At 59.8% G+C, this 17,803-nt stretch overlaps 1 protein-coding gene across 1 annotated transcript; it reads left to right on the top strand.

Annotated features, from left to right (window-relative positions):
• On the top strand, positions 1–17,094 carry DVL2 (dishevelled segment polarity protein 2). Its single transcript, XM_069952715.1, has 15 exons — positions 1–257; positions 5,799–5,868; positions 9,424–9,572; positions 9,650–9,756; positions 9,840–9,966; positions 11,769–11,859; positions 11,966–12,035; positions 12,507–12,646; positions 12,774–12,850; positions 13,594–13,661; positions 13,736–13,870; positions 13,954–14,103; positions 15,293–15,469; positions 15,553–15,777; positions 15,886–17,094. The coding sequence occupies exons 1-15, from the start codon at positions 97–99 to the stop codon at positions 16,332–16,334; spliced, it is 2,196 nt and encodes a 731-aa protein (XP_069808816.1). The 5' UTR covers positions 1–96; the 3' UTR covers positions 16,335–17,094.
• The last annotated feature ends 709 nt before the right edge of the window (positions 17,095–17,803 follow it).

Genomic DNA, 17,803 nt, shown 5'->3' with positions numbered 1-17,803 from the left:
TTGCGTGTACGTTGTGACGTCAGACGCTGGCTCCCCAGGACGCGGCGGTGCAGGGAGTAATCGAGGCCGCGGCTCCGGGCTCCGCTAGGCCGCACCATGGGGGAGACCAAGGTGATCTACCACCTGGACGAGGAGGAGACTCCGTACCTGGTGAAGGTGCCGGTGCCGGCCTCCGATATCCGCCTGCGGGACTTCAAGGCGGCGCTGGGCCGGGGCCATGCCAAGTATTTCTTCAAGGCCATGGACCAGGACTTCGGGTAAGTGTCCGGGGTATCCATCCCCCCTGTGTTATCTGCCCCCTCCTCCCGTCACCCCTCATATCTGCCCCCCCTCCTCCTCCCGTCACCCCTCATATCTGCCCCCTCCTCCCGTCACCCCTCATATCTGCCCCCTCCTCCCGTCACCCCTCATATCTGCCCCCTCCTCCTCCTCCCGTCACCCCTCATATCTGCCCCCTCCTCCTCCTCCCGTCACCCCTCATATCTGCCCCCTCCTCCTCCTCCCGTCACCCCTCATATCTGCCCCCTCCTCCTCCTCCCGTCACCCCTCATATCTGCCCCCTCCTCCCGTCACCCCTCATATCTGCCCCCTCCTCCCGTCACCCCTCATATCTGCCCCCCCTCCTCCTCCTCCCGTCACCCCTCATATCTGCCCCCCTCCTCCTCCCGTCACCCCTCATATCTGCCCCCCCTCCTCCTCCCGTCTCCCCTCATATCTGCCCCCCCCTCCTCCTCCTCCCGTCACCCCTCATATCTGCCCCCCCTCCTCCTCCTTCCGTCACCCCTCATATCTGCCCCCCCCTCCTCCTCCCGTCACCCCTCATATCTGCCCCCCCTCCTCCTCCCGTCTCCCCTCATATCTGCCCCCCCTCCTCCTCCTCCCGTCACCCCTCATATCTGCCCCCCTCCTCCTCCCGTCACCCCTCATATCTGCCCCCCTCGTCCTCCCGTCACCCCTCATATCTGCCCCCCTCCTCCTCCCGTCACCCCTCATATCTGCCCCCCTCGTCCTCCCGTCACCCCTCATATCTGCCCCCCTCCTCCTCCCGTCACCCCTCATATCTGCCCCCCTCCTCCTCCCGTCACCCCTCATATCTGCCCCCCTCCTCCTCCCGTCACCCCTCATATCTGCCCCCCCTCCTCCTCCTCCCGTCACCCCTCATATCTGCCCCCCTCCTCCTCCCGTCACCCCTCATATCTGCCCCCCCCTCCTCCTCCCGTCTCCCCTCATATCTGCCCCCCCTCCTCCTCCCGTCACCCCTCATATCTGCCCCCCCCCTCCTCCCGTCTCCCCTCATATCTGCCCCCCTCCTCCTCCCGTCACCCCTCATATCTGCCCCCCCTCCTCCTCCCGTCACCCCTCATATCTGCCCTCCTCCTCCTCCCGTCACCCCTCATATCTGCCCCCCTCCTCCTCCTCCCGTCACCCCTCATATCTGCCCCCCTCCTCCTCCTCCCGTCACCCCTCATATCTGCCCCCCTCCTCCTCCTCCCGTCACCCCTCATATCTGCCCCCCTCCTCCTCCCGTCACCCCTCATATCTGCCCCCCTCCTCCTCCTCCCGTCACCCCTCATATCTGCCCCCCTCCTCCTCCTCCCGTCTCCCCCCCTCCTCCCGTCTCCCCTCATATCTGCCCCCCTCCTCCTCCCGTCACCCCTCATATCTGCCCCCCCTCCTCCTCCCGTCACCCCTCATATCTGCCCTCCTCCTCCTCCCGTCACCCCTCATATCTGCCCCCCCCTCCTTCTCCCGTCACCCCTCATATCTGCCCCCCCCTCCTCCTCCCGTCACCCCTCATATCCCCCCCCCCCTCCTCCTCCCGTCACCCCTCATATCTGCCCCTCCCCCTCCTCCTCCCGTCACCCCTCATATCTGCCCCCCCTCCTCCTCCCGTCACCCCTCATATCTTCCCCCCCCTCCTCCTCCCGTCACCCCTCATATCTGCCCCCCCCTCCTCCTCCCGTCACCCCTCATATCTGCCCCCCCTCCTCCTCCCGTCACCCCTCATATCTGCCCCCCCCTCCTCCTCCCGTCACCCCTCATATCTGCCCCCCTCCTCCTCCCGTCACCCCTCATATCTGCCCCCCTCCTCCTCCTCCCGTCACCCCTCATATCTGCCCCCCTCCTCCTCCTCCCGTCACCCCTCATATCTGCCCCCCTCCTCCTCCCGTCTCCCCTCATATCGGCCCCCCTCCTCCTCCCGTCACCCCTCATATCTGCCCCTCCTCCTCCTCCCGTCACCCCTCATATCTGCCCCTCCTCCTCCTCCCGTCACCCCTCATATCTGCCCCTCCTCCTCCTCCCGTCACCCCTCATATCTGCCCCCCCCCCTCCTCCCGTCACCCCTCATATCTGCCCCCCCCCTCCTCCTCCCGTCACCCCTCATATCTGCCCCCCCCCTCCTCCTCCCGTCACCCCTCATATCTGCCCCCCCCCTCCTCCTCCCGTCACCCCTCATATCTGCCCCCCTCCTCCTTCCGTCACCCCTCATATCTGCCCCCCTCCTCCTCCCGTCACCCCTCATATCTGCCCCCCCTCCTCCTCCTCCCGTCACCCCTCATATCTGCCCCCCCCTCCTCCTCCCGTCACCCCTCATATCTGCCCCCTCCTCCCGTCACCCCTCATATCTGCCCCCTCCTCCCGTCACCCCTCATATCTGCCCCCTCCTCCCGTCACCCCTCATATCTGCCCCCCCTCCTCCCGTCACCCCTCATATCTGCCCCCCCTCCTCCTCCTCCCGTCACCCCTCATATCTGCCCCCCCTCCTCCTCCTCCCGTCACCCCTCATATCTGCCCCCCCTCCTCCTCCTCCCGTCACCCCTCATATCTGCCCCCCCCCCTCCTCCTCCCGTCACCCCTCATATCTGCCCCCCCTCCTCCTCCTCCCGTCACCCCTCATATCTGCCCCCCCTCCTCCTCCTCCCGTCACCCCTCATATCTGCCCCCCCTCCTCCTCCTCCCGTCACCCCTCATATCTGCCCCCCCTCCTCCTCCTCCCGTCACCCCTCATATCTGCCCCCCCTCCTCCTCCTCCCGTCACCCCTCATATCTGCCCCCCCTCCTCCTCCTCCCGTCACCCCTCATATCTGCCCCCCCTCCTCCTCCTCCCGTCACCCCTCATATCTGCCCCCCCTCCTCCTCCTCCCGTCACCCCTCATATCTGCCCCCCCTCCTCCTCCTCCCGTCACCCCTCATATCTGCCCCCCTCCTCCTCCTCCCGTCACCCCTCATATCTGCCCCCCCTCCTCCTCCTCCCGTCACCCCTCATATCTGCCCCCCCTCCTCCTCCTCCCGTCACCCCTCATATCTGCCCCCCCTCCTCCTCCTCCCGTCACCCCTCATATCTGCCCCCCCTCCCGTCACCCCTCATATCTGCCCCCCCTCCCGTCACCCCTCATATCTGCCCCCCCTCCCGTCACCCCTCATATCTGCCCCCCCTCCCGTCACCCCTCATATCTGCCCCCCTCCTCCTCCTCCCGTCACCCCTCATATCTGCCCCCCCTCCCGTCACCCCTCATATCTGCCCCCCCTCCCGTCACCCCTCATATCTGCCCCCCTCCTCCTCCTCCTCCCGTCACCCCTCATATCTGCCCCCCTCCTCCTCCTCCCGTCACCCCTCATATCTGCCCCCCCTCCTCCTCCTCCCGTCACCCCTCATATCTGCCCCCCCTCCTCCTCCTCCCGTCACCCCTCATATCTGCCCCCCCTCCTCCTCCTCCCGTCACCCCTCATATCTGCCCCCCCCTCCTCCTCCCGTCAGCCCTCATATCTGCCCCCCTCCTCCTCCTCCCGTCACCCCTCATATCTGCCCCCCTCCTCCTCCTCCCGTCACCCCTCATATCTGCCCCCCTCCTCCTCCTCCCGTCACCCCTCATATCTGCCCCCCTCCTCCTCCTCCCGTCACCCCTCATATCTGCCCCCCTCCTCCTCCTCCCGTCACCCCTCATATCTGCCCCCCTCCTCCTCCTCCCGTCACCCCTCATATCTGCCCCCCTCCTCCTCCTCCCGTCACCCCTCATATCTGCCCCCCTCCTCCTCCTCCCGTCACCCCTCATATCTGCCCCCCCTCCTCCTCCCGTCACCCCTCATATCTGCCCCCCCCTCCTCCTCCCGTCACCCCTCATATCTGCCCCCCTCCTCCTCCTCCCGTCACCCCTCATATCTGCCCCCTTTCTTCCCCTCCTCCCGTCACCCCTCATATCTGCCCCCTTTCTTCCCCTCCTCCCGTCACTCCCCATATTTGCCCCATCCTCCCCTGTCACCCCTCATATCTGCTCTCCTACCCCCCCTCCCAATACCTAACCTTTCTGTATATACTGCCCCTCCCCCTGGGTCCGCCCTATTATCAGTTGCCGCCTCCCAGTAGCACTTGTAACTCCTGTTACTAACAGTCCTCCTCTACTTCCCCCTTTTTACCCATCCTCCTCTTTTCTGTTACCCATCCTCCCCCTCTGCCCTCTATACTGTTATCCATCCTCCCCCCTCTGCCCTCTATACTGTTATCCATCCTCCCCCTCTGCCCTCTATACTGTTATCTATCTTCCCCCTCTTCTCTCTATACTGTTATCCATCCTCCTCCTCTGCCCTGTATACTGTTATCTATCCTTCCCCTCTGCCCTCTATACTGTTATCCATCCTCCCCCCTCTGCCCTCTATACTGTTATCTATCCTCCCCCTCTGCCCTCTATACTGTTATCTATCCTTCCCCCTCTGCCCTCTAAACTGTTATCTATCCTTCCCCCTCTGCCCTCTATACTGTTATCTATCCTTCCCCCTCTGCCCTCTATACTGTTATCTATCCTCCCCTCTGCCCTCTATACTGTTATCTATCCTCCCCTCTGCCCTCTATACTGTTATCTATCCTCCCCCTCTGCCCTCTATACTGTTATCTATCCTCCCCCTCTGCCCTCTATACTGTTATCCATCCTCCCCTCTGCCCTCTATACTGTTATCCATCCTCCTCCTCTGCCCTCTATACTGTTATCCATCCTCCTCCTCTGCCCTGTATACTGTTATCCATCCTCCCCCTCTGCCCTCTATACTGTTATCTATCCTTCCCCCTCTGCCCTCTATACTGTTATCTATCCTTCCCCCTCTGCCCTCTATACTGTTATCCATCCTCCCCCCTCTGCCCTCTATTCTGTTATCTATCCTCCCCCTCTGCCCTCTATACTGTTATCCATCCTCCTCCTCTGCCCTCTATACTGTTATCTATCCTCCCCCTCTTCCCTCTATACTGTTATCCATCCTCCCCCCTCTGCCCTCTATACTGTTATCCATCCTCCCCCTCTGCCCTCTATACTGTTATCTATCCTTCCCCCTCTGCCCTCTATACTGTTATCTATCCTCCCCCTCTGCCCTCTATACTGTTATCTATCCTCCCCCTCTGCCCTCTATACTGTTATCTATCCTCCCCCCTCTGCCCTCTATACTGTTATCCATCCTTCCCCCTCTGCCCTCTATACTGTTATCCATCCTTCCCCCTCTGCCCTCTATACTGTTATCCATCCTCCCCCTCTTCCCTCTATACTGTTATCTATCCTCCCCCTCTGCCCTCTATACTGTTATCTATCCTTCCCCCTCTGCCCTCTATACTGTTATCCATCCTCCCCCTCTTCCCTCTATACTGTTATCTATCTTCCCCCTCTTCCCTCTATACTGTTATCCATCCTCCTCCTCTGCCCTGTATACTGTTATCCATCCTCCCCCTCTGCCCTCTATTCCGTTACCCATCCTCCCCCCGCTTCTCATTAGTCTCTTCTTCCTCTCTTACACGGTCCGCCATCTTGTCTCTGCAGGGTGGTGAAGGAGGAGATCTCGGATGATAACGCTAAGTTGCCATGTTTTAATGGCCGAGTGGTATCCTGGGTAAGTGATGCAGAAGCCTACAGCGCCCCCTACTGACTGTAATACCCAGAGCAGCACCTATGTGACTGACACCGCTGAGAGGGAGGAACATGTTACCATAGGGGAGGGGGGCAAAACCTGACCGCATGTCAGGAAGAGGGGGGCAAAACCTGACCGCATGTCAGGAAGAGGGGGGGCAAAACCTGACCGCATGTTAGGAAGAAGGGGGCAAAACCTGACCGCATGTCAGGAAGAGGGGGGCAAAACCTGACCGCATGTCAGGAAGAGGGGGGGCAAAACCTGACCGCATGTCAGGAAGAGGGGGGGCAAAACCTGACCGCATGTCAGGAAGAGGGGGGGCAAAACCTGACCGCATGTCAGGAAGAGGGGGGGCAAAACCTGACCGCATGTCAGGAAGAGGGGGGCAAAACCTGACCGCATGTCAGGAAGAGGGGAGCAAAACCTGACTGCATGTCAGGAAGAGGGGGGCAAAACCTGACCCGCTGTATAACCAGTGTGTATACATGAATTGTGAAGGGTCACCACCAGGCTCTCCCCCAGTATAAGGAGGGTCACCACCAGGCTCTCCCCCAGTATAAGGAGGGTCACCACCAGGCTCTCCCCCAGTATAAGGAGGGTCACTACCAGGCTCTCTCCCCCAGTATAAGGAGGGTCACTACCAGGCTCTCTCCCAGTATAAGGAGGGTCACCACCAGGCTCTCCCCCAATATAAGAAGGGTCACTACCAGGCTCTCCCCCAGTATAAGGAGGGTCACTACCAGGCTCTCCCCCAGTATAAGGAGGGTCACCACCAGGCTCTCCCCCAGTATAAGGAGGGTCACCACCAGGCTCTCCCCCAGTATAAGGAGGGTCACCACCAGGCTCTCCCCCAGTATAAGGAGGGTCACCACCAGGCTCTCTCCCCCAGTATAAGGAGGGTCACCACCAGGCTCTCTCTCCCAGTATAAGGAGGGTCACTACCAGGCTCTCCCCCAGTATAAGGAGGGTCACCACCAGGCTTTCCCCCAGTATAAGGAGGGTCACCACCAGGCTCCCCCCCCCCCCCCCAGTATAAGGAGGGTCACTACCAGGCTCTCCCCCAGTATAAGGAGGGTCACCACCAGGCTTTCCCCCAGTATAAGGAGGGTCACCACCAGGCTCCCCCCCCCCAGTATAAGGAGGGTCACCACCAGGCTCCCCCCCCCCCCCAGTATAAGGAGGGTCACCACCAGGCTCTCCCCCAGTATAAGGAGGGTCACCACCAGCCTCTCCCCCAGTGTAAGGAGGGTCACCACCAGGCTCTCTCCCAGTATAAGGAGGGTCACCACCAGGCTCTCTCCCCCAATATAAGGAGGGTCACCACCAGGCTCTCTCCCAGTATAAGGAGGGTCACCACCAGGCTCTCTCCCAGTATAAGGAGGGTCACCACCAGGCTCTCTCCCCCACTATAAGGAGGGTCACCACCAGGCTCTCTCCCCCAGTATAAGGAGGGTCACCACCAGGCTCTCTCCCCCAGTATAAGGAGGGTCACCACCAGGCTCTCTCCCCCAGTATAAGGAGGGTCACCACCAGGCTCTCTCCCCCAGTATAAGGAGGGTCACCACCAGGCTCTCTCCCCCAGTATAAGGAGGGTCACCACCAGGCTCTCTCTCCCAGTATAAGGAGGGTCACCACCATGCTCTCCCCCCCAGTATAAGGAGGGTCACCACCAGGCTCTCTCCCCCAGTATAAGGAGGGTCACCACCAGGCTCTCTCCCCCAGTATAAGGAGTGTCACCACCAGGCTCTCCCCCAGTATAAGGAGGGACACCACCAGGCTCTCCCCCAGTATAAGGAGGGTCACCACCAGGCTCTCCCCCAGTATAAGGAGGGACACCACCAGGCTCTCCCCCAGTATAAGGAGGGTCACCACCAGGCTCTCTCCCATAATTGTTACTGTGCGTATGGGTTCCCCCTCTATGTGTAGGGGGGTGTCGGGATCTCTCTTCCCTGTAGATATCTGGGGGTTCTTACACTTGTACTGATGAGTCCATCCTCCAGAATGTGACCGTGCGGCTCTGACCACCTCACACACAATGACAGGTCCCGGGGACTGTAGTTAGAGTTCCCCCTCATCATCAGAGATGGGACGTTTTTAGAGGAAAGCAATGACTGTGGAAATGGGCGTGCAGTGTTACATCCAGTGCTATAAAGCCCCCGGCACTGGTCCCTCCCTCCTCACAGCCCCGACAATGAACACTTACTTTTCCCGAGATGCTTGCCCGTTACTATTTGTCACGTGGGCGGTCCCTGTCACGTGGGCGGTCCCTTGCAGCCACATAGTCACGGCTGGTGGGAGGTTTGGTCTGTGTTCACACCTCTCTCGGCCGGCTTACGATGCAAAGCTTACAGCATGACTCCGAGGTCTGTCCTGTCATCTTGTATGGTCCCGGACGTCATTGCCATGCTGTACCCAAAGGAGTGTCCGTACTGCAGCCTGGCGTAGGGCGCATGTCCGGCCTGACAATGACGTTACAGTATGCTCAGAAACACTGCTGTATGTAACGCTGCACGGACGGTTTGGCTGTGAGAGCGGCTGCGAGGTTGTCGGCCGCTGTGAGAGCGGCTGCGAGGTTGTCGGCCGCTGTGAGAGCGGCTGCGAGGTTGTCGGCCGCTGTGAGAGCGGCTGCGAGGTTGTCGGCCGCTGTGAGAGCGGCTGCGAGGTTGTCGGCCGCTGTTGCATAATCTTCTGTATGTGTATTATTCCTTTGGCTTTTTGGTGTATTGAGAAGCGGTGAGGGTGACGGCTATCAGTGCTGTGTAGCTGCTGTCGGTAGGTTTATTGCCTGTCCTGCTGCACACAGGAGCGAAGGGCAAATAACATTCATTATTTAAATTATTTAAAATCTCCTTTAGAGCCTCCTTACCTTCCCATAGACGGAGGATTTAGTCTATAAATCTCTTCCATAGGTCGAGGTTCACACCGGGCGGCCTCTTCCCACCTGCCATCCTATAGGTGACAATAAGCTGGTGCCAACCTCGTCCTCTACCCCTGCCGCCGCCTGGGCCGCCCTCTGCCCTGCCGCCGCCTGGGCCGCCCTCTGCCCTGCCGCCGCCTGGGCCGCCCTCTGCCCTGCCGCCGCCTGGGCCGCCCTCTGCCCTGCCGCCGCCTGGGCCGCCCTCTGCCCTGCCGCCGCCTGGGCCGCCCTCTGCCCTGCCGCCGCCTGGGCCGCCCTCTGCCCTGCCGCCGCCTGGGCCGCCCTCTGCCCTGCCGCCGCCTGGGCCGCCCTCTGCCCTGCCGCCGCCTGGGCCGCCCTCTGCCCTGCCGCCGCCTGGGCCGCCCTCTGCCCTGCCGCCGCCTGGGCCGCCCTCTGCCCTGCCGCCGCCTGGGCCGCCCTCTGCCCTGCCGCCGCCTGGGCCGCCCTCTGCCCTGCCGCCGCCTGGGCCGCCCTCTGCCCTGCCGCCGCCTGGGCCGCCCTCTGCCCTGCCGCCGCCTGGGCCGCCCTCTGCCCTGCCGCCGCCTGGGCCGCCCTCTGCCCTGCCGCCGCCTGGGCCGCCCTCTGCCCTGTGCATAAGTAACCCTTCTTTCCCTCCACAGCTGGTATCTGCAGAGAGCACCCCTCCGGAGCAGTCCCCACCACCTCCTCCAGATGTCAGGCCTGAGCCTTCTCCGCTGCCTCCTCCGCTCCCCCCGCCCCCAGCAGAGAGGACCAGCGGCATTGGGGACTCGCGGCCCCCCTCCTTCCAGTGAGTACATGGCCACCCACCCTTACACCTGTAATACACCTTGTACATTATAAGATGGTGACTACTTCTTGTTTTAGCCCCAATGTGTCTGACAGCGCAGAGAACCTGGACCAGGAGACGGAGACAGAGTCGGTGGTGTCTGTGCGTCGGGAGCGGCCTCGGAGGAGAGAGAGCGGAGACCCAGGTAAGACGGCTCTGGCAGCTGGTACTCTCTATAACCTCGGGGGGCCTGATGAATGGAGAGTCATTACTGTCTTTACATTGCAGCAGGTGGCCGTGCGTTGAACGGTCGCAGCGATCGCCACCTCTCTGGTTACGAGTCGTCCTCCACCCTCCTGACCAGTGAAATAGAGACCAGTATCTGTGACTCGGAGGAAGATGACGCCATGAGCAGGTACTGCCGCTAAGCACTCCCAGCATGCACTGCTCTCTCTGGTGTCTAATAACCTGTCCCCTACCTCTCTCCACCTGCAGCTTTCTATGGGACCACTAATGTGCATGTCTGGGGTATGTTCTCACTCTACACACTCGTCTGTCCTCCCAGCATGCTCTGCTCTGTCTGGTAACCTGTCCATCCCGGGGATATGCTCTGTGCTCCCAGCATGCCCTGCTCTCTGGGGGGGTATGCTCTGTGCTCCCAGCATGCCCTGCTCTCTGGGGGGGTATGCTCTGTGCTCCCAGCATGCCCTGCTCTCTGGGGGGGGTATGCTCTGTGCTCCCAGCATGCCCTGCTCTCTGGGGGGGTATGCTCTGTGCTCCCAGCATGCCCTGCTCTCTGGGGGGGTATGCTCTGTGCTCCCAGCATGCCCTGCTCTCTGGGGGGGTATGCTCTGTGCTCCCAGCATGCCCTGCTCTCTGGGGGGGTATGCTCTGTGCTCCCAGCATGCCCTGCTCTCTGGGGGGGTATGCTCTGTGCTCCCAGCATGCCCTGCTCTCTGGGGGGGTATGCTCTGTGCTCCCAGCATGCCCTGCTCTCTGGGGGGGTATGCTCTGTGCTCCCAGCATGCCTTACTCTCTGGGGGGGTATGCTCTGTGCTCTCAGCATGCCCTGCTCTCTGGGGGGGGTATGCTCTGTGCTCTCAGCATGTCCTGCTCTCTGGGGAGGGGTATGCTCTGTGCTCTCAGCATGCCCTGCTCTCTGGGGGGGGTATGCTCTGTGCTCTCAGCATGTCCTGCTCTCTGGGGGGGGTATGCTCTGTGCTCTCAGCATGTCCTGCTCTCTGGGGAGGGGTATGCTCTGTGCTCTCAGCATGCCCTGCTCTCTGGGGGGGGGGGGTATGCTCTGTGCTCTCAGCATGCCCTGCTCTCTGGGGGGGTATGCTCTGTGCTCCCAGCATGCCTTACTCTCTGGGGGGGGGGTATGCTCTGTGCTCTCAGCATGCCCTGCTCTCTGGGGGGGGTATGCTCTGTGCTCTCAGCATGCCCTGCTCTCTGGGGGGGGGGGGAGACTCTGTCCTCCCAGCATGCCTTACTCTCGGGTGGGGGGGTCTCTGTCCTCCCAGCATGCCTTGCTCTCTCTGGGGTGTGTGGCTTGTCCTCCCAGCATGCCTTTCTCTCTCTGGGGGTGTGGCTCGTCCTCCCAGAATGCCTTCCTCTCTCGGGGGGGGGGGGGGGCTTGTCCTCCCAGCATGCCTTGCTCTCTCTGGGGGGGGGGGGGGGTGGCTTGTCCTCCCAGCATGCCTTGCTCTCTCTGTCGGGGGGGGGGGGCTTGTCCTCCCAGCATGCCTTGCTCTCTCTGGGGGGGTGGCTTGTCCTCCCAGAATGCCTTGCTCTCTCTGGGGGGGGGGGGGCTTGTCCTCCCAGCATGCCTTGCTCTCTTGTTGGAGGGAGGGGGGGGTGGCTTGTCCTCCCAGCATGCTTTGCTCTCTTGTTGGAGGGAGGGGGGGGTGGCTTGTCCTCCCAGCATGCCTTGCTCTCTCTGTGGGGGGTGGCTTGTCCTCCCAGCATGCCTTGCTCTCTCTGGGGGGGGGGTGGCTTGTCCTCCCAGCATGCCTTGCTCTCTGGGGGGGGAGGGGGGGCTAGTCCTCCCAGCATGCTTTGCTCTCTTGTTGGGGGGAGGGGGCTGTAATACTGCAGTGTTGGTCCTGGAGCTGCAGCTGTGATGTCATGTGACCCTGTGGGGGCTGGCTCTTGATTTGGGGGTGTCTGTCGTGTGTTGGGACCCTCACCTTATATTCCCTGATGTTTTATGTCCAGATTCAGTAGTTCAACAGAGCAGAGCAGCGCGTCCCGTCTGCTGAAACGTCACCGCCGGAGGCGTAAGCAGCGCCCGCCTCGCCTGGAGAGGGTGAGCAGAGCGCATGATGGCCTGTGTATACCCCTCCCCCTCATCACATTTCTATAGCCCCTCCCCCTTCTCACATCTCTATAGCCCCCTCTGCTGTCTCTTCCAGGCATCCTCGCTGAGCAGTGTGACTGACTCCACCATGTCCTTGAACATTATCACCGTGACATTAAACATGGGTGAGTAGTGAGCGGTAGGTGCCCCCCATGGTGGTGCCGTCCTTGTGTGTGGTGGGTGCCCTCCATTTTCAGTGCCATCCTCGGGTGTGGTGGGGGGTGTCCCCTGTGTGGTGACGCCATCCTCGGGTGTGGTGGGGGGTGTCCCCCGTGTGGTGACGCCATCCTCGGGTGTGGTGGGGGGTGTCCCCCGTGTGGTGACGCCATCCTCGGGTGTGGTGGGGGGTGTCCCCCGTGTGGTGACGCCATCCTCGGGTGTGGTGGGGGGTGTCCCCCGTGTGGTGACGCCATCCTCGGGTGTGGTGGGGGGTGTCCCCCGTGTGGTGACGCCATCCTCGGGTGTGGTGGGGGGTGTCCCCCGTGTGGTGATGCCATCCTCGGGTGTGGTAGGTGCTGACGTAAGGTGCCCTGAGTCTTGTGTATGTGGTGATGTCTCTCCTCACGTTGCTCTCTCTCTCTCTCTCTCGTCTCTAGAGAAGTACAACTTCCTTGGCATCTCCATCGTGGGGCAGAGTAACGAGCGCGGTGACGGAGGGATTTACATTGGATCCATAATGAAGGGAGGAGCAGTGGCAGCAGATGGGAGGATCGAGCCAGGGGACATGCTTCTGCAGGTGAGCACTCCTCAGCCGGCCCTCCCTCCTTTGCACTCCTCGGCCGGCCGGCCCTCCCTCCTTTGCACTCCTCGGCCGGCCCTCCCTCGGTATCATTTTCTGGTCCTAAGCCCCATTTCTCTTTCAGGTGAATGATATAAACTTTGAGAATATGAGCAATGATGATGCGGTGCGTGTCCTGCGAGACATTGTTCATAAGCCGGGGTAGGTGTGGACAGAGACGTCACTGGGGGAAGGTATACAGGGAGCGCTCGGTAATTGCTCTACTGGGGAGGAGGTATACAGGGAGCGCTCGGTAATTGCTGTACTGGGGAGGAGGTATACAGGGAGCGCTCATTGCGGTTCAGGGGGAGGAGGTATACAGGGAGCGCTCATTGCTGTACAGGGGGAGGAGGTATACAGGGAGCACTCAGTCTCATTGCTGTACAGGAGGAGGTATACAGGGAGCGCTCCTTGCGGTTCAGGGGGAGGAGGTATACAGGGAGCGCTCATTGCTGTACAGGGGGAGGAGGTATACAGGGAGCACTCAGTCTCATTGCTGTACAGGGGGAGGTATACAGGGAGCGCTCATTGCTGTACAGGGGGAGGAGGTATACAGGGAGCGCTCAGTGTCATTGCTGTACAGGGGGAGGAGGTATACAGGGAGCGCTCAGTCATTGCTGTACAGGGGGAGGAGGTATACAGGGAGCGCTCAGTGTCATTGCTGTACAGGGGGAGGAGGTATACAGGGAGCGCTCATTGCTGTACGGGGGAGGAGGTATACAGGGAGCGCTCATTGCTGTACAGGGGGAGGAGGTATACAGGGAGCGCTCATTGCTGTACAGGGGGAGGAGGTATACAGGGAGCGCTCATTGCTGTACGGGGGAGGAGGTATACAGGGAGCGCTCATTGCTGTACGGGGGGAGGTATACAGGGAGCCCTCATTGCTGTACCTTCTTGTGTTTCAGCCCTATCGTCCTGACTGTAGCGAAGTGCTGGGATCCGTCTCCGCAGGGATACTTCACGTTGCCGCGCAGTGAGTGCCGTTCTTCATCATGGCCGGTTCCCGGTCTTCTTCTCATCACTCACACTTACTTCTTCTCTTTGTAGATGAGCCCATTCAGCCCATCGACCCTGCAGCCTGGGTCTCTCACTCTGCAGCCATGAGCGGCTCCTTCCCCGTGTATCCGGGCAGCGCCTCAATGAGTAGTATGACGTCCAGCACGTCGGTGACAGAGACTGAGCGTGAGTGTGCTCTGTGTGTGTCATGTGTTCTGCTCATGGTGTCACATAGGTAGTGCCCTCCTAACTGTCTGTCTCCTTTACAGTCTCTCACGCGCTCCCACCAGTATCTCTATTTAGCCTCTCCATACATACAGACTTGGCCTCTGTTGTTAAGGTCATGGCCTCTCCCGAATCCGGCCTTGAAGTTAGAGATCGCATGTGGCTGAAGATTACAATCCCCAACGCTTTTCTAGGTCAGTGTTCACAATGTGTATTCATGAGGGGAGGACAGGAGGCAGGTGAAAGGACTGCCCTAAAGGAGGTAGGAGGCAGGTTGGAGGTGATGGTCCTAAGGGAGGTGGGAGGCAGGTGGGCGGGCGGCCCTGAAGGAGGTTGAGGGGCAGGTGGGAGGATGGTCCTGAAGGAGGAGGGAGGGCAGATGGAAGGATGGTCCTGGAGGAGGTTGCAGGCCTGGTTAGGGGACAGTCCTGAAGGAGGTTAGAGGGCATGTTGGGGTACAGTCCTGAAGGAGGTTAGAGGGCATGTTGGGGGACGGTCCTGAGGAAGGTTGCAGGGCAGGTTGGGGGACGGTCCTGAAGGAGGTTGGAGGGCAGGTTGGGGGATGGTCCTGAAGGAGGTTGGAGGGCAGGTTGGGGGACGGTCTTGAAGGAGGTTGGAGGGCAGGTTGGGGGATGGTCCTGAAGGAGGTTGGAGGGCAGGTTGGGGGACGGTCCTGAAGGAGGTTGGAGGGCAGGTTGGGGGACGGTCCTGAAGGAGGTTGGAGGGCAGGTTGGGGGACGGTCCTGAAGGAGGTTGGAGGGCAGGTTGGGGGACGGTCCTGAAGGAGGTTGGAGGGCAGGTTGGGGGACGGTCCTGAAGGAGGTTGGAGGGCAGGTTGGGGGACGGTCCTGAAGGAGGTTGGAGGACGGTCCTGAGGAAGGTTGCAGGGCAGGTTGGGGGACGGTCCTGAAGAAGGTTGAAGGACAGATGGGGGGACGGTCCTGAAGGAGGTTGGAGGGCAGGTTGGGGGATGGTCCTGAAGGAGGTTGGAGGGCAGGTTGGGGGACGGTCCTGAAGGAGGTTGGAGGGCGCTCCTGAGGGAGGTTGGGGGACGGTCCTGAATGAGGTTGGTGGGCAAGTTGGGGCACGGTTATTAAGAAGGTGGGAGAGCAGATGGAAGGACGGTCCTGGAGGAGGTTGGCATACAGATAGAAGGAGGAGGTTGGCGGGGCGGTCCGGAGGGCAGGTTGGCGGGGCGGTCCGAATGCAGGTTGGGGGTCGGAGAGTGGTCCTACATTCCTGTATGCATCTCATCTGGTTCTGGTTGGTTTCCCATGGTAGCTGGTGCGTTGTTATCTGCTGATTCTAAGTGTGCGGATGAAGGTAATGTACAAAGGTCTTCCTCCGTAAAGCTCTTCTCCGGTCTTTGTGCCGTTCCACCAGGTTCTGATGTGGTGGACTGGTTATACCACCATGTCGAAGGCTTCCAGGATCGGCGAGAGGCTCGGAAGTTTGCCAGTAACTTGCTGAAGGCCGGATTCATCCGTCACACGGTTAACAAGATCACGTTCTCCGAGCAGTGTTACTACATCTTCGGTGACCTGACCAGCTGCGAGAACTGTAAGTTTCCTGTGTGTGACAGTATAGTGACCGTGCCTGTGAGGGGCGCTCTGGTGATGGGGCTCTCCTCTGGTTTCTTGCAGACATGGCAAATCTCTCACTTAATGATAACGATGGATCGAGTGGAGCTTCTGACCAGGACACCCTGGCTCCTCTGCCTCTTCCTGGAGCATCTCCTTGGCCTCTTCTGCCCACCTTCTCCTATCAGTACCCAGCCCCTCATCCATACAGCGCCCAGCCACCGGCTTACCACGAGCTCTCCTCCTACAGCTATGGGCTGGGCAGTGCAGGCAGCCAGCACAGTGAAGGTGAGTGTGCCCCCTACAGTCTATACAGTGTCATCTCAGCTAGACAAGTGAGGATCCCTATACACCGTACACCTGAGCTCATCCAGAATCCTCTCCTTTCCTTCACAGGGAGCAGGAGCAGCGGCTCCACACGTAGTGATGGTGGTCGTGGGGTTCAGAAGGAAGATCGATCTGCAGGTGGAGGAGACTCCAAGTCCGGCTCTGGTAGTGAGTCTGAGTACTCCACCCGAAGCAGCCTGAGGAGAAGTGGGGAAGCCGGCCCCCCCAGTGAACGCTCCACATCCACCCGATCCCAGGCTGCGTCTCACCACCCTCCCTCTGTGCATTCATATCCTGCCCCGGGGGTCCCGCTGTCCTACAACCCCATGATGCTGATGATGATGCCACCCCCTCCTCTCCCTCCGCCATCATCTTGCCCTCCTGCTTCTTCTGTTCCTCCCGGTGCACCGCCTTTAGTACGTGACCTGGCATCTGTTCCTCCTGAGCTCACGGCCAGCCGCCAGTCCTTTCACATGGCCATGGGCAACCCCAGCGAGTTTTTTGTGGATGTCATGTGATGAGGGTGGTCAGCACGTAAGTTCGTGTGGTTATTAACACTAATACATTTCAGTCATCTCCTAGACGAGCGCAGGGGCCAATGGTGCGGAGTTCAGGGTGGGATAAATCCGCCATGTTTACCCCATGACCAAAGCCTAGGATCCCAGCGGTGAGGAGACGACGACTCTGGTCCTGGAGACGTCTTCTCCTTATAATGGTACGGAGGATGGGAAGCCCTCTCTGGGACTCTGCCTCACACTAATTGTATTCACGCACATGTATGACGTAGAGCAGACGGTACCGGCGGCCGCCACCGCCATTATTATGAAGTATTGTTTTATTGTTTCTCCATATTAGCAGTGTTTTATTCCTCCCTCGTCTCCCAGTTCAGTGATGAAGTGCACTGTGCGTGGGGGGAGAGGACGGCCGCTCCTCACCCGGGGGAGGGAGGGACTCGTACGAGCGTTTTAAAGCTTATGTTACTGACCTATGTTATAACACTATGTAATGCTGTGGCTGTGAACCCGATGGCTCCTTCTCCTGGGGTCACAGATGAGCAGAATCGTCCAGCTGATCACCGATGTGGTGACCCGGACTCGTCTGTCCCTAGAATGTGACCCGTGCCTTGTGGGAGAGAAGGAAGGCGTGACCCCATGTTGTGGGCAGGCGTGGCCTCTCACCGCCAGGAGATAAGTGCCTCAATTACTTGCTTTTTATGGTATTTATTATTTTTTTTAGTGTATAAACAAACAATAAAATGTAAACAAAAAAATATTTTATAACCAAAGTGTTTGAGAGTCGGGTGTTGTGATGTCTGACCATGGTGAGCGGCCAGCCCGGGGGGTTCTACTGGGAGGATGGATATAGGATAAGAACGTGCCCAGATACATTGGGAAAAGCTGAGCTGTCCATGCTTGTTCTCTGATGGATTTGCCTCTAGGCCTCCATCCTTTCAGTTCGGCTCCTCCGGGTTTCTTACACTTGGGAGCACTCGTGTCGCCTCCGTCCCGTATCACTTCACAGAGGGGGCACTTACCCTATTTCCATGAAAATAAGACTTAATTGGTAAGTATAAGGTCTCACACGAAATGAAGACCTAGCAAAGTTTTTGTTTGGAAGCATGGCCGCCGCTCAGAACACCCGGGCATGTAGCTGGGATTCTTTTAAAGGGAAATGGGAAAAAAAATGAATCTTCTGCAGAAGCATATAACAATACTTACCTATCTATTCCAGTTTTGAAACTACAAAAAATCCATTTGTTTTGTGTTCCTGCACTTCCTGGTTTATCAGTTGTACACAGTACTACAGGTTCCAGAATGCAATGCTTTCCCTCAGCTGTTCATTACAGTCCCCTACCCTGCCTATTCCGCACCCAAAGCTGTTGAACATCTAGGCTGTGTTCACACATTGCAGTTTCATTGTTACTGAATTATTTGCAGTAATTTATGATTTCATTGTGGTCCCACCCACACAGCACTCTATTCTCTAC

Source organism: Dendropsophus ebraccatus, chromosome 1, assembly GCF_027789765.1.
Source record: "Dendropsophus ebraccatus isolate aDenEbr1 chromosome 1, aDenEbr1.pat, whole genome shotgun sequence".
NCBI lineage: Eukaryota > Metazoa > Chordata > Amphibia > Anura > Hylidae > Dendropsophus > Dendropsophus ebraccatus.
The sequence above is the reverse complement of the archived record's forward strand: the minus strand, read 5'-3'. Positions and strand labels throughout refer to the sequence as shown.